The sequence below is a fragment of the Chiloscyllium plagiosum genome, unplaced genomic scaffold (genome assembly GCF_037043375.1).
Source record: "Chiloscyllium plagiosum isolate Xiang-an unplaced genomic scaffold, Cpla_swu_hap1 HiC_scaffold_18, whole genome shotgun sequence".
Classification (NCBI taxonomy): Eukaryota; Metazoa; Chordata; class Chondrichthyes; order Orectolobiformes; family Hemiscylliidae; genus Chiloscyllium; species Chiloscyllium plagiosum.
This window is the reverse complement of record NW_028270156.1, coordinates 55,385,124-55,402,348: the sequence shown is the minus strand read 5'-3', so window position 1 is coordinate 55,402,348 and position 17,225 is coordinate 55,385,124. Positions and strand designations below refer to the sequence as shown.

The 17,225-nt window shown below is 40.9% G+C and overlaps 1 protein-coding gene across 1 annotated transcript in view; it reads right to left on the bottom strand.

Annotated features, from left to right (window-relative positions):
• hps5 (HPS5 biogenesis of lysosomal organelles complex 2 subunit 2) overlaps positions 1-17,225 on the bottom strand; it is a 56,009-nt gene that overhangs the window by 1,996 nt on the left and 36,788 nt on the right. The window contains exons 17-22 of the mRNA XM_087996667.1: positions 16,194-16,314; positions 8,653-8,808; positions 7,841-7,960; positions 4,373-4,486; positions 2,261-2,367; positions 628-913 (exon numbers count right to left, since the gene is read on the bottom strand). Of these exons, the coding sequence (XP_087852793.1) occupies positions 628-913; positions 2,261-2,367; positions 4,373-4,486; positions 7,841-7,960; positions 8,653-8,808; positions 16,194-16,314 (904 nt within the window). The remainder of the gene's footprint in view (positions 1-627; positions 914-2,260; positions 2,368-4,372; positions 4,487-7,840; positions 7,961-8,652; positions 8,809-16,193; positions 16,315-17,225) is intronic.

Below are 17,225 nucleotides of genomic sequence, written 5' to 3'. Positions count from 1 at the left end.
ATTGTATTGGAGCTGACACTTCATCTGCGCATGACAATAATGAAGGGAGGTCACCAACAATGAATCCTTGGTCAACTAAAAACTTACTATAAGGCCACAGGATGCAGACTGGTATAGGCACTATGGGCTGAATGGCCTCCTCCTGTGATGTATGGTACCCAGGCTTGCTGAGGTTGCTACACAGAAGTCAGCAACAGAAGAGATATGCCAGGAAGACAGTGTAGTTATGAATGCTATAGCAGATTTGAAGAGCATTAAAAAGACTATGGCTGTAACCGCAGAGGATATTAATGGTAACTTTGAGCAGAGCAGATTAGCTGCTGTTGTGAAGGGCGGAAATCAGACTGAAGAGATAAATTCATTGAACTATGGGGTAAGTGAGCAGAGTTGAAAAATGTCAACACATGCAATAATTTGAGAAAGGGAAATAAGGTTGTAGTTGGAGATGATTCATGGGCAATTCCAAATGATATTCCCTCATCAACCCAGAGGCAGAATGGCCAATTGTCTGAGCACTCCAGTTTACACATCAGAGTAGAAATCTGTACCTTCAGCTGTGTGCTACACTGGAAATATCTTAGTTTCTTAGGATGACAAATTGAAAACTGGGTTTGGTGCCCTTCTCACCTCTGCCTTTTCTCTGCAATCCTTAGGATGTCACATACTCTGCTGAATCTCTCAGACATGTTCCCGTGCAGGCCACAGTCCTGTAAGACTGAGTGTGCTCGGTCTGGGCCAATTGTCTTTGCAAGGAGCAGAGCTACATTCTCTAGGGTGATACTGTTTGACCAATCAGCGTCACCATTGACGACACCGTCTCCATTCTCCAGAGCAGGACAGAGATTGATGCGTTGATGATTCCGAACCAGCTCCAGAATGAATTTCCACTCTTCCAGAGTCTCAGGAATCAGACCTAAACAAGGGAGAACCATAGCTTTTAAAACTTTCCCAAAACCAATTCAAATAGTTGAACGGGACAGTACAACTGGCATTCTCACTCTGAACAGCCTATAACACAAGACAGTGTAGTTTCAACACACTCAATCCAACCAGATTTATTCAAGATAACATAATTTGTGCAGATTGATTCAAATACAGGTTACTCAGGCCAATGCACGAGGGGCAGACTGAATCCAGATAGAATTACCCTGACAGGGCAGTAGTTTTGACAGATTCCTGCCAAGATTTATACAGATTTCAAGACAAAAATGAATTTGTCCAGAGAAACACAACACAGTGTTGCTAGCAATCTTAACACAAAGTGGCAACATTCAGTACTTGGCATACCTCTCAACCGAGTCAACAAGGCTCCTGGTTAAAGTCCAGTTTCGAAAATCAAGGTTGACATTCCAAAGCAGTACTGAGGTTGGGAGAGAATGCAGGGTGTACTACATTGTCAGAGGTGCTGTTTTTGGATGAGACATTAGTCAGAGTCTCCATCTGCTTGTTGGACGCAAAAGATCCAATGGCACTTTTTAAAAAGAGCAGCAAAGCCATCCACACAATTTGGAGATGCCGGTGTTGGACTGGGGTGTACAACGTTAAAAATCACACATCACCAGGTTATAGTCCAACAGGTTTAATTGGAAGCACTAACTTTCAGAGCGCCGCTCCTTCATCAGATGGTACAACCACAAGGAGCAGCGCTGTGAAAGCTAGTGCTTTCAATTAAACCTGTTGGACTATAACCTGGTGTTGTGTGGATGTACAAAGTTAAAAATCACACAATGTCCTGCTCAACATTTAACGCTAAATCAATATCACAAAGACAGATTATCTGGTCTTCATCCCATGGCTGTTGTGGAAATTTCACTGTACAAGTTGGCTACTTGTTACAATTACAAACTGACTACACTTTAAAAATATTTCTTCGACTCTGTAAAGTGTTTCAAGACATCTAGTGGTCAGGAAACTGGCTATATAAATGCAAGTCTGCCTTTCTTCTCCTCTTCTTTCTCTACTATTTAACTCAATTGTCTAAATAGAATTCCTTCAGCCTCAAACAGTACCAGATTCTGGATTAGTGGTGCTGGAAGAGCACAGCAGTTCAGGCAGCATCCGAGAAGCAGTAAAATCGACATTTCAGGCAAAAGCCCTTCATCAGGAATCAGTACCAGCCTAGCAATTCTACTGGGGAATCAAAATAGATGTCCAGAGCCTTCAATGAGGACTTGAGACAACTGAAGACTTTGGGAAGTGAGTCCAAAGAAACAAAATTTAAATAAATGTAAGCAATTTGATTAGACAATGAAATACAAACCATTCTGTTCATCAAGTAGACTGATATCATCCAGGTAAACAATGACAGTGAAAGCTTCAACTCTGCGGCCTAACTGCAGACAAAGTGACAGATACGCAGGCCAGAACCTGTGAATGCAAAGCAGCCCATGTTAAACAATAGCCACTTCTCTATCTAACCTTATGGAAATAAGCTAGTTGTAAACTTCTGAACATGTCTCATTTTCCACTAATTAATCATCACCTCAGAATAGACACAGCATTCTTACTTAGAGATGCTTTTTCTCTCCACGACCAAAACTCTCCACTTCTTTCACTATCTTACTTGCGAATTACTCAACTCTCTTTATTGATCCCACTTCTCCTGCCCTTCCCAACATTTGGACTTCTCCCCTTATTTGCCCTGCAATCTCAATATCTCTGCTCCTCCATCTTATGGATTCTAGTTTTTTCCTTTTACACAGTTTATCTCCTACACTGCCCTCTCAAGTTTATGGCACTTATCTTGTTCTCTCCAATATCCTCCCTATGTAACTCCCCACTTCCTTCCAATTCCTAGCTATAGTGCTTCCCCTCAATTTCCAACCTATAGTTCACCCGGCTTGCCGTCCCCTCACTACTCATACTTTTAAGTGAGGCCATTCTTACTCCAGGTTATCATACACCACCTACTGACATCAGCTTTGGTAATTATATGGCTAAACAAGGAATCAGATGAGATTTATCCACGTCTTCAAACTATCAGCCATCTCTCCTCCAATGCACTGTGAAGTATCCATCTTTTATGGCATAATGCAGTTCACCTTTCCTTCATTTCTCCCTTCATTGACAACTTGATCTCATTTATCATATTTTCAATTAAGCATTTTCTATCCAAAAGGTGAACTATTTTTAAACATTTTTCAACATTTCCACGTGAATTTTACAGAATTTACAATAACATTTAACTTATTCCAGTGCAGCATGTTTCACTCAATGACTTAATATTTACAGAATTCATGCCATGTTAGATATACAGCCCAAGAATTGAAAACTCAATAGGAAATTAAGAAACTGCAAGATAAGTGAATGTGTAATTTGTAAGGGAATCAAGGATGATGGGGAAAAAGCAGGAAGGTGGAGTTGAGGATTACCAGATCAGCCATGATCTCATTGTGATAAATGGGCTACTCCTGCTCCTACACTTCATGGTCTTGCTTTCGTCTACACACCATGTGATACTCTGACATGCCTCAAGGTATTTTCATATTCTTAGTTTTAAATGATACATTCTTTGTAAGGCACACATCCCAAAGAGCTCTGCAGCTTCTAGCCCTTTGGAACATTATGACTGAAAAGCTGAGGCTTAACTTAATGGGCATTTGCAAAAGATTCCCATTTGCAGAAAGCAGTAATCACTCACTATCTCTCAACATTGCAGACACCTGCTGGGACACAGGTCCACAGGTAAAGACAAATTTTCTGCAATTCTGACAATTAGTGATTCTTTACACACGTTCAGAGAGAGAGTTTGCAGGAGCAATTCAACAACTTGTTGAATGAAGGGGTGGCACGGTGGCTCAGTGGTTCGATTCCAACCTTGGACGACTGTGTGTGGAGTTTGCACATTCGCCCGCATCTGCATGGGTCTCCTCTGGGTGCTCCAGTTTCCTCCCACAATCCAAAGATGTGTCGCTTAGGTGAATTGGCCATGCTAAATTGCCCATAGTGTTCAAGGATGTGTAGGCTAGGTGCACTAGTCAGGGGTAAATAGAGGACAACAGGGTCGGGGAATGGGTCTGGGTGGGTTACGCTTCAGAGGGTCAGTATGAACTTGTTGAGTCGAAGGGCCTGTTTCCACACTGTAGGGATTCTCTGATTCTATGAACTGCGACATCACAGCGGACACCCAGATTCTAATGGCATGCAAAACATACAGAAATGATGGGCCAAGTATTTGGTGGAAAAGAATTCCTACTCCAGATCTAATCCTGTAAACAAGTTAATTATAGTGCCCCATAGGCCATGAATTATTCAACTGAGCACTTAATGGAACTGGAATTCTCTGTTCCTTACTCCTTATAGTTTAACACTACTTGGTACACTCTGGCAGAGATACAGCAGACGGTATCAACGACGTTGCTAGTGAACTTACCCATAGGATTTACAGATGTCTAACATTTTCGTTTTTGTCTCAAGATCTCCTGGAAGCCGAATAAAGTAACTGATCAGCTGAGCATAGCCCCACGTAAAACGATGGGAGTGAGGCCTGAGAGAGTAAACCAAGAGCACAATTTATTTAAACTTCAAATGAACATTGCAAATCCAAATCAAACATTCTCGTATCTCTTCAGCCCAGCAGAAGCACTTTGGCCTCAGAGAGAGATGGCTGAGAGTTCATGTCCCACTTCAGACTTCAGCAAAACATTTAGACCGACACTCCAAGGTGGAATGCACAGTCAGAGATGCCAACTTTCAGATACACCACCTGACCAAGGCTCTGTGCATGCTCTCAGGTGAATGCAAAGGATCCCATGGGACAATTTTGAACAGCAAGGGAGTTGTGGTTGACATTTATCAGTAGGAAATACTACACCCAATTATGTACAGCAAAGTCTCCATATTGCAACAGGTACAGCTGAAAATTAAGTATTTTGGGAGCCCATATAATACAATCCAAATAAGACAAATTTTTCTTTTTAACTTTGTGACTTTTTTTCTCTCCTTGTTGCTCTGCAAAGTCAAAAGATGATGTGTCAAATTGCATGCATTTTTTTAAACCCATCACACACACACATTCATCTTGCCTCTGGGAATTGTGAAATGCAGAGAACGACAGGACTGTAACAAACCATATTTTAATAGGGATGTTTGAGAATGAAATATTAGAAATAGCTAATTACTCGGAAATCCAGAGAGTTTGAATACTATTATTTATTCATTCATGAAAACTGGATATTGTCAGCTGGGACAGGGTCTATTGGCCATTTGCAGTTTCCCAGGAAGAAACAATGGTAAACTGCCTTTTTGAACTCCTGCAGTCCTTGGATGTAGGGACACCCACAGTATGGTAGGGAGGGTGTTCCATGATTTTTGATCCAGAGACCGTGAAGAAACAACAGTATAATTCCAAGCCAGGGTGAGACGTGTGGTTTGATGGGAACTTGCAGTATTTCCAGGCATCTGCTGCCCTTGTCCCTGTAGGTGGTAGGATGCACAGGTTTGAAAGGTGCTCTAAGAAGAACCTTGTTGAGTTAATGCAATGCATATTGCAGATGGGAATGCTAACACATACAGTTGAGATAGATTGAGATTTAAGTTCTTTGGCATGAAACGAAATCTCAACAAAATATGTTTAAGATTTCAAGCTAGTCTTAAATTTAGCAATTCGATTAAGAAATCTGACAAAACATAAATTACACGTACATGTAAGTTAGCTCGCTGAGCTTGAAGGTTTGTTATCAAATGTTTCGTCGCCATACTAGATAACATCAGAGAGAGTCTCCGGTGAAGCACTGGTGGTATGTCCCGCCTCGCTATATATAGGTCTTGGTCTCTTAAGATGGGTGATGTCATTTCGGGTTCTTTTTAAGGGAAGGTAGATAGGATCTAAATCAATGTGTTTACAGATGGAGTTCTGGTTAGAATGCCATGCCTCTAAGAATTCTCGAGCATGTCTTTGTTTCGCCCCAGTCAAAGTGGTTTCCTTTTGTGTCTGTATGTATAGAAACTAGTGATAATGGGTCATGTCTTTTGGCGGCCAGTTGGTATTCATGTATCCTGGTGGCATGTTTCCTGCTAGTTTTTCCGATGTCGCTTTTTTTTAATAGTTCTTGCATGGTATCTTGTAAATACCGTTAGTTTTGCTGTTGTATCTAATGGATCCTTTAGGTTTGTTAGTCGCTGTTTAAGTGTGTTGGTAGGTTTGTAGGCTACCATGATGCCACGGGGTCTGAACAGTCTGGAAGTCAATTCTGATACGTCTTTGATGTAAGGTAATGTGGCTATAGTTTTTGGTTGTGTTGTGTCTGCTTGTTTGGGCTTATTTCTGAGGAATTGGCAGATTGTGTTTATTGGATACCCGTTTTTCTTGAAAACCTTGTATAGATATTTTTCTTCTGCTTTTTGTAGTTCTTGGGTGCTGCAGTTTGAACGTAGCTCATTGAAATAATGTCTTGATGCAGCTCCATTAAATAAAGAGGCGGGACATACCACCAGCGCTTCACCAGAGACATTCACTGATGATGTTACGTAGTATGGTGACAAAACATCTGAAAACAAACCTTCAAGCTCAGCGAGCTAGCTTACACAGTTATCAACCTGAGCTACAAATTACATGTACAAAGGAAAATGTGTCCCATTATAAATTATCCAGGGATACTCTTCTTCATCATTCTTATTTCTTGTAGTACAGCTGTGACTACTAACATACTTTTGGACACAAGGCTGTGAAAAATGCCATATAAATGCATTTCTTTCTTTCAAGCCTCTTCTGTAATGCTGAGGATAAAAATCCAAATTCTCTCTCATAGCAGAACAGTAAAGTCAGTGTTGCTGATAATTAGCTAATATGAGTTGCCAAGACAAAGAGCAGATTAACATCTTCTGCTTCTATACATTACTTCAGCTGTAAGTAAATCAGACTACATTGTTTAGTTTGTACTGCATGGTTTTACTCTGAGTAAACAAAAAACCTCATGCAGACATCTCTTACCATCTATTTCCCAGTAAGTGATTAGTTACAAATTCAGGACTATACTGTTAAACCTAGGCTTTGCTAACCTATTTCCAATAGAGAATATAGATAGACATTTCAGTTCCCAGTAGTGTTTGCTGCAAGTATAATCTAAATGGGAATAAAACAAAAGCCCTGGAGGAAAGAATGCCAATTTGCAGTGAGGACCCAAATCTGCTGCTCTGCACCAATTATATTAATCAGGCGCCTGACACATCTTGACGGAACAATCAAACATCCTCAGCAATCCTTTCCTATAATTGTGCCAATTGGAAGTCACACATTCTTTAAATGATGAGAATGAAATATTACAGGATTTTATCTGGATGATACATGACAAGTTAATTGTGTCAAATTACTTGTTTACAACTCAATGTTTAACTTTCAGAACTTTAAAGCATATTGACAAAATTTGGGAAAACAAGTCACATTCACATAATAAGCACAGATAGACACTAACACATAGCATTGGTCACCATGCACTAGACCATTTACTCTAATCACATACCTAGTGCACTGTAAATTACATATTTTTTTGATTAGAGTACTTACAGTGTGGAAACAGGCCCTTCAGTTCACACCGACCCTCCGAAGAGCATCCCACCCAGACCCATTCCCCTATATTTACCCCTTCACCTAACACTACGGGCAATTTAGCATGGCCAATTCATCTAACCTGCACATTTTTGTGACTGTGGGAGGAAACCGGAGCACCCAGAGGAAACCCACACAGACACGGGGAGAACATGCAAACTCCACACAGACATTTGCCCAAGGTGGGAATGGAACCCAGGTCTCTGGCACTGTGAGGCAACAGTGCTAACCACTTATAAAAAAGGACAGCATCACGTACTGTGCCTACAGCAAGTACTTGTGTTTCCTTCTTACCTGGGATTTCCATCTATATCAGTGGTGTCAATCCTTTGGGGAGCATCATGAGAGACAGCGAGTTGCAGCCAATCTAATTTCCTTGTTTTTGGCTGAAGAATGGTCTCCAACAGATGCAATCTGCTCACACAAAACAGACAGAAAAGCTTCAGTTCAGGATCAGCCAATTATTTGCACAGGACACTGCACATACTGAAATGAAGACCACTTTCACTTTTTTCACAAAAGGAATTTCCTCTAATTCTGCACCTCTTCTTTAAAAGCAGAAACTCTTGATGGATATTTTACCAAGTATTGTGCTACAATGTTCACAGTCAAAATGATACAGCCTTAGCCCTAAGATGGAGAGGCATATCTACCCCTGGGGTGGATTGGATAGCATTGAGGAGCTCAAACACTTTTCAATTCTGGCTCTATTACTTGAGGTTAAGAATCCAAATTCAACAGATGCAATATCACCAATGTAGGTTAAATTAGGAACTGAACTCTGAACTGAGGAATTTCATTGATTTTGGAAGGGGATATTTCTAATGGCCCTTCAGTTTGTTACAACACTTTAATGCTTGAAATTGGAAAATAATGAAAAAGGAAAAGGGTTAAATTTTGCTCTCCTCAATGTATACGGAATTCACGTTATGGAATTGCTGTACCATTGAACAGGAACTCATCTGTAAAGTTTTCAGTGATTCATAGAGCAGTACCTGCATAAAATGGAAACTATAATAAACAGCATCTACTTTGTCTGTGTTCCTCTACGAGATGTGCAGTACGGTTACATTTATAAATCAAGAGAACCAGCTGATCATACTAACCTTTGGTCCTCTGGCTTGGATTTAAGCAGGTCATCCACATATGCTAAGAAGTGAGCTGGTTGTTTCTGACATAATTCCTTGATGTCAGATGGGAGAATGTGAGGATAGAACTGGACAAAGGACCTCAGTGCAATTTCACCAAATTTCTCATACATTCTGCAGAGATCACATACACAATTCAGTCAGAGGATATGGCTATCAACAAGCCTTAAACTTGGGCTTCAATAGAGGGCCACAATCTCAATCAGGAATGCACTAAAGGGCTAATGTCTGAATTATTGTTAAAATGTTACATTTATGATTCTGCAAATAGTAAGCCCAACAAAGACAAATCACTGGGGTCAAAGACCAAGTTGGTCAACTCTTCCAAAGAGCTAGCATCAGTACGATAGTATGAAGAGCCTTCCTTGTGAGGTATAAGTTTTCAAGATGCAAGTGAGTTTCAGATGGGTTGTGTGTGCCACGGGGCATATGCCAATCTGGTGCAGTTGACATGCGTTGCCCCCGGCAAGTTTCCATTCTGCTGGCTAGCAACTGGTGCAAGACCTGGAGATTGGCAGCATTAAAACCCCAAGATCATGGCACCCACAGAGCTGTATTGCTGAGGCAGAGTATCAGAAGCTGCATTACTGCAGCTGAAGACCTGATTAGGAGTGGGGAACAATGGTGTGAGCAAATCACGCGGCCTGATTTCTTAGCCAATATACAACAAGTGTCACATTCAAGTACAAAAATGGTGTCTCCATTCTGGATGGGCTGTCCTTATTCCAAACAGACCAGCATCTGATTCTTCTTCATGCTAGTTGTAACTTGCATCACTGTATCTTAAATTGGTCAACAAATCAAGTAAGGGTATACAATATCTTATATATAGGATTCATATTTCTAGACTGTTCTATTGTAATCCACATGGCAAGTATTCTCTGTAAGGTATTCTCTGTAAGGGTATACAATACCTTGTATATAGGATTCATATTTCTAGACTGTTCTATTGTAATCCACATGGCAAGTATTCTCTGTAAGGTATTCTCTGTAAGGGTATACAATACCTTGTATATAGGATTCATATTTCTAGACTGTTCTATTGTAATCCACGTGGCCCCAAAGATCCATTTGTTGCTGCGTTCCATTTTTAAAAAAAATCAAATTGTAAATTCATGGCAGAGAAGCTGTCTGTTCAGCCCATCATGCCTACAAAGGAATATTTTCTAATCAACGTGTTCAGAGATGTTATTGTAGAACTCTGGAGCGGGTGGGACTTGACCCGGGATCTACTGGCTCAGAGGTAGGAGCACTACCACTGTGCCACAAGAGCCCTCCAGTTTCCAGCTGTAGGTCTCAATAGCCTCATTTCTTAAATTAAATTAGCCTCTCTCATTCTTTCAGATATTGAGTTCCAGAGCCCCACCTTCTGGAAGAAACAATTCTCCTCAACTTCTGCAATCCTGCTGCCAGTTACTTTAAATCTGTTCACCCCGACTATTGAACTCGCTCTTAAAAGGAAATGGGTCCTTCCTATCTGCTCCGCCTAGATGCCTTCATAATTTTATGCACGCCAATTAACTCTCCTCTCAGTATTCTCCTGTCTCCATTATACTCTTGATAGCCAGTTGGTGAAGGAGGAAACCTTACTTGGAATTAATTTATTTGCAGAGTGAAGTCTCACTGCTCCCATATCTGTGTCCTTAAGTCTCTTTTTTACAGGTTTGGAGTAATCAAGTAAACTTTTCGTGCTCAGGTAACAAACCACCAGTGTGTGCTTAACCTCAATTGACTCAATTAAAGCTCAGCTCCAAAGTTTCAGAAATGACTCCAGAATGTTTGCTTTTATTGTTCTATTGGAGAATCGATTTCAAGCTTGTTCATTTCTAAGAGAAAAACTTTTCACTAACAGTCCGAAATGTACCTTGTACTGGTTTGAGTGCCCGGCCCCTTGCCTTATTCTGATTTAAAGGAATTTTATGGATTAACATCTTTGAGAACATTTGCTGTCTTCAATGTCTCTTTACGTTTGTTTCTCTGGCTCTGCTTTTACTAACCAGGCAGGAACCTTGAATATTTCCAGTGTATGCTCACAGCTCAAGGTGGCTGGATAAAAACATTGCCAGCATTTCTTTGCAAATGTGTTGCTGCTTTAAAACCCAGACTTGCACAGCACGGTATATCATCCTCTCAGGTATCACGGGCCATTTTACCCAGAAGCTGCTTTGGAATTGCTATGAGAAATTTTTAGTGTAACAACAGTTGCAAGAGGAAACCTTTCAGTTTCTGCATCAATCTGCACTGAGTGCAAATGTGTTCAGGTCAACTTAATTGCAAATTTCACTGGCTGTGAAAATGTGGCTGCTGCTGGTTTTTATTTCATTCTGTTTTATTAACTCCCAAGTTTAAATAATGAACTATACAGTGAAATGTACGGAGGCATTCACTGTGTTAGCCATGCAGGGAGATTTTTGCCCCTGGCTCCCTACCCCTGTGGCTCTCTTTTGTGCTAAGGCACACAAGATGCTAGCAATGTAGCCCCAATCCATCAGCATCTGGAAAGGGAGAAGGTGGGCTGCAGACCCTTTGTTATGACACATTCATTATGGAGGTTTGCAAATGGGTTTTTCTCAAGCCCGAGATATGACCCAGGGGACCACATGAAGGCACGAAGCCTAAATGGCAGAATGCGGTTTGTGTTGGCTATTTGCTAGCTTTCCCCTGTTTAAATTGCACTGGTTATCGAATCTGGAAATGGCAGCTTTTGTTGCTGCTATCATATAATGAGGATTGTGGAACCCACAACACAGAAAGAGATCATTCAGCAACTTGAAATTCATATATGGTCCAATTCCACTAACATTTTTTTTAACGCGACTTGCAAGACCCTTTGGATGAAATCTCTGCTATCTCCCTTCAGGAATAGAAAAGAGAAAAATCCCAGTGTGGAAAAAGCTGCAATGCACGATGCACTGTCACCCTCCTCAAATCTCATCCATAGACTGAGATAAAAACAGAACCTCATTCCCAGTATTTCGCTTTCAATTAATTTGTCCCAGGATAGGTGAATTGGCCATGCTTCATTGGCTGCAGTGTTCAGGGATATGCAGGCAAAGTTGACCAGCGATGATAAATGCAGGGTGTTGTGAGGAGATGTCTGGGTGGGATGCTCTTTGGGTATATGAATAGGAAGGGTTTGGAGGGATGTGGGCCAGGTGCTGGCAGGTGGGACTAGATTGGGATCGGATATCTGGTTGGCACGGATGAGTTGGACCGAAGGGTCTGTTTCCATGCTGTACATCTCTATGACTTTAACTCAACAGTCTCTCTTCAATGCAAGAAAAAGAATAACAAGTCCATCTTGTTAGGACCTTTTACTTTCCTCAAAGGAAGCTGGTTCTCAACAGGATTCACTTTTTTTTATTAGATCGGATACAAGAAAAGGGTTGCAAACACCAGAGAAACATAGCTTAGACAATATATTTAAGAGGTTGACAGTGGAGAGACAATGGCAGACATTTAAAGAACACATGAATGAACTTCAACAATTGGACATCCCTATGTGGCATAACAGTAAAACAGGGAAGGTGGCTCAACCATGGCTAATGGGGTAATGTTAAAGCCAAACAAGAGGTCTATAAGTTGGCTAGAAAAAGGAGCAAAACTGAGGACTGGGAGAAATTTAAAATTCAGCAGAGGAGAACAAAGGGTTTAATTCTTAAGGGGAAAATATATATGAAAGTAAGCTTTCAGAAAACAAAAATAAACGGCAAAGGCTTCTATAGATATGTGAAGAGAAAAAGACTGGTGAAGACAAATGTAGGACCCCTGCAGTTAGAATCAGGTGAATTCATAATAGATAACAAAGAGATGGCAGACCAGTTGAACAAATACTTTGAATCTGTCTTCACTAAGGAGGACACAAATAATCTTCAAGAAATGCTAAAGGACAGAGGTCAAGCATGAAGGATAAAATGGAATTGTGCAAATTGATGGGATTAAAACCTAATAAGATTTTTTTAGGACCTGATGTTCTGCATCCCAGAGTACTTAAGGAAATGGCCCTAGAAATAGTGGATGCATTGGTGATCATTTTCCAACATTCTGTAGATTAGTGATCATTTTCCAACAGTCTGTATGTTCTGGAAGAGTTCCAATGGATTGGAAGGTAGCTAATGTAACCCCACGTGTTTTAAAAAAGGAGGAAGAGAGAAATTGGGGTAGTCCGACAGCTATGGCAGGGAAAATGCTGGAGCCAATTATTAAAGATGTAAGAACTGAAAGTTTGGAAAGTGGGGACAGAATCGGTCCAAGTCAGCAACTAAGGGAAACCATGCTTGAAAAATCTTCTGGAATTTATTTGAGGATGTGACCAGCAAAATAGACAAGGATGAATCAGTAGATGTTGTTAAAAGCCTTTTCAAAGTCCAGATACACAAGGTTCCACACAAGATGTTAGTAAGGAAAATTAAAGCTTATAGTATTGGAGTTCAAAATCACACAACACCAGGTAAAAGTTCAACAAGTTTAATTGGAAGCACTAGCTTTCAGGGCACTGCTCCTTCATCAGGTGGTTGTGGAGTACACAATTTTAAGACAGAATTTATAACAAAAAGTTTACAGTGTGATGTAACTTAAATTATACATTGAAAAATATCTTGATTATTTGTTGAGTCTCTCTTCTGTTAGAATGAACATGATAGCTTCACTTCTTTCATATGTAAATAACAAAACTTATTTTAAAAGTTGCATTCTTCAGTTAACTTCTTTCTCAGGAAGGAAGTGAAACTATCATGTTCATTCTAACAGAAGAGAGACTCAACAAATAATCAAGGTATTTTTCAATGTATAATTTCAGTTACATCACACTGTAAACTTTTTGTTATAAATTCTGTCTTAAAATTGTGTACTCCACAACCACCTGATGAAGGAGCAGTGCCCTGAAAGCTAGTGCTTCCAATTAAACTTGTTGAACTTTTACCTGGTGTTGTGTGATTTTGAACTTTGTACACCCCAGTCCAATACCGGCATCTCCAAATTATGGAATTGGAGGTAGTGTCTTGACATGGATAGAGAACCGGTTGGCACAGAGGAAGCAGACAGTTGGAATAAGCAGGCTTTTTTCAGAGTGGCAGGCAGTGGTAAGTGGGGTGTTGCAGGGTCCAGGGCTGGAACCCTAGCTGTTCACAATATAAGTTACTGATTTGGATGAAGGAATTGCATGCAATATCTCCAAATTTGCAGATGACACTGAGCTGAGTGGCAGTGCATTTTGTGAAGAGGATGCCAAAAGGTGACTTGGATAGACTGGCTGAGTGGGCAAATACTTGGTAAATGCAGTATATAGAGGAACCTTGATTATCCGAATGAGATGGGCAGGCACTATCATTTGGATAATTGACTATTTGGTTAATTGATTCAATGCCTCTCCTCTGGGGCTCAGAGTTTTCAGAAGTTTCCTTTTTCCTTGCTCTGCATGCCTTGCTCCCTCTCTCTGTCTCAGGGTTTGTTTCTGAACACACACACACATGTGTGTAAGGGACCTGCAGCATTGCTGAAGCTTCCCACTACCCTATCCAAACTCACCCCCCCACCCCTCCAAAAGTAAGACTGCTGCTGCCTTTGGGGGACTGAGTCTCAAAATAACAAACACACACACACACACACACACCTTTTTACTGCAACCTTTTGACAAGTTCCACCTTTGCCCTGTACAGGAGATTGCTGGAGAGATTATTGTCTGGTGAAGGAGGGCTTAGGATACACCCCTGTGTAGAACTCCAGGGAAAGTGTGGAGAGTCAGAGAGGACGGGAAGTCAATCATTTGGAAACTGCATGGGCTCCCATCGATGACCAGGGCTGTTCTTAGCAGCATTTCAGTCGGCCAGGTTCATTTTTAATTATTGTAAATAAAAGACGCGATCAATGTTGAAACACCTCTTTGATGTAATGTTTCTATCGGGACCTTGATCTTCTTCAGATAATCTGAAATTCGGTAATCGAGGTTCCTCTTGAATGTGGATACATGTGAATGCATCCACTTTAGTTGCAAAAACAGGAAGGCAGATTATTATCCAAATGGTGACAGTTTAGGAAAAGATGAGGTGCAACGAGACCTGGGTGTCATGGTGGAACGGTTGCTAAAGGTTAGTATGCAGGTGCAGCAGGCAGTGAGGCAAGTTAATGGCATACTGGCCTTCATAGCAAGGGGATTTGAGTATCGGAGTTGGGATGTCTTGCTGCAGTTATTTGGGGTCTTGGTGAGGCCACATCTTGAATATTCGATACAGTTTTGGTCTCCTAGTCTGAGGAAGGTCATTCTTGCTATTGAGGGAGTCCAGCGAAGGTTCACCAGACTGATTCCTGGAATGGCAGGACTGACAAATGGGGAATGACTGGGCCTGTACTCGCTGAAATTTAGAAGATTGAGGGGGATTTCATGGAAACTTATAAAAACCTGATGGGACTGGGCAGGTTAGATGAAACAACAATGCTCCCAATGTTGGGCAAGTCCAGAACTAGGGATCACAGTCCAATAATAAGGGGTAGGCCATTCAGGACTGAGATGAGGAAGAATTTCTTCCCTCAGAGTTGTGAACCTGCAGAATTCTCTCCCATAGGAGGCTGTAGGGGCCAGTTCATTAGATTTATTCAAGAGGGAGCTGGATGTGGTCCTTGCAGCTAACAAGGTCAAGGGGTATGAAGAGAAAGTGGGAATGGGATACTGAGATTGCATAATCAGCCATGATCATGTTGAATGGTGGTGCAGGTTTGAAGGGTCAAATAGCCTACTCCTGCACCAATTTTCTATATTTCTACGCTTCACTGTTAATACATAGAAGCAACAGTGTGTACCATTTACAAGATGCACTGCAGTAATTATTAGATAGCACCACCCAAACCCAAGACCACTAACATCTAAGAAGGTTAAGGGCAGCAGATACCCGGAAACAATACCACCTGCAATTCCACTCCAAGTCATTCACTATCCTGAATTGGAAATAGCAGCACTGAAGGAGCAGTGATATGTGTCAAAATCCTGAATGTCCCACTTTAATAGTGTTGATGATATACCTGCACCGACTGAACTGCAGCGGTTCAAGAAGTCAGCTCACCACCACTTTCTTGAGGGCAATTAGGAATGAGCAATAAATACTGGCCCAACCAGCAATATTCACATCCCAGAATGGATAAAAAGCAACTCTTGTCAATCAAGTCCTGAAGGAGGAAATTAGGTGGCAATGAAGCTAGGAAATATTGGACAAAGGCCAACAGTACCAAATTACAGTCAGAGTTGGACAGAGCAATATTCTAAAATTGAAAAGGTGGCTGATTAATAGCTTTGTAATAGTGCCTTAATGGTAACATAATACAGTGCAGACAAAGAGAGCGCGAGAGCGAGAGAAATAGAGAGAGAGAGAGAGAGAGAGCGCGCGAATATTGTTTCAATGCAAAGATCCTACTAGAGGAGTGAATCCTTTTAGGAACAAGATTCCTGACAGGAAGTGAAACATCCTATTAAAATAGATTGGTTTTATAACATAATAAAACAGGTTTACCTGGCTGCATGTGCTAATAGGAAAGGACTCTGTAACTGCTTCTCACCACTGAGAAACTTCAGCACTTTCGGCAGATCTCCATCCTTAATGGTATTGGAGATGGAGTGAAACTGTGTTCTCTCTGTAAGCAAATAGATTAAGTTTGAGTTATTCAGGCTTTGAGTCTGCCCTTGTCCCAGTATCTGATTTTGCAAAACCAGAATTAAACCAGTTCATCAAGTTCTGTAATTCATATCTGTCACCATTCTAACTACTGCCAGCTGCAACTAGCTAGTTCCAAATTAGTCTCGGTGCCCTTGGTTTCTCCAATTATAGGCTCGGCCCCAAGTAATCTCAGATATTCCTGATGCACAGTGACTGGTGACAAGGTGAAGTCCTCCTCCCACTACAAAGTTGCAATGCTACAGATAGATATTCCCACCATAACTTATCATCACAACAGGTTAGTCCTCTTCCCAGCAGTGGCATTTGTGAACATTTACATTCACAGGTGTAGGTAATGTTGACATACAACAGTCGAAAACTTAAAAGCAGACTGTTTAAACTGCATCTCATTCAACTCTTCCCATTGCTGGCACTTTGTTTTTGCTTTTTTCTCTTTGGTGAGGAATCAATATTTTTTTCTCTGCTCTGCACAGCCCATTTGTCACTTTCCATAGCATACTTTCAAGGGAACGAGATAGAGACAGCATAGGTTAGGATGTCAACTGCGTACAACTGTCTTTGTTAAACATATACAACAAACATTTCTATCGCTTATCTGTAAACAATAATCAAAAGGAACTTTCAGTGATTTTCCTTTCCCTAACCCAGTGCAAAGTTTACTGTAGCACCAGGTAACATCAGCAAATATAACAAACATACATGTTCCAACAAAGATTCTGAGTTCTCCTTGTCTGTATGTCTTAATCACTCGGAGGATAGGTCTGCTGAAATCCTACTGGTATTTCAATGACACCTGAATTGGGCAATAGCCTCAGGAAATCAATGTAGAGATTACTAGTGAGCCTTTCACCTTCACAGAATTCAAAC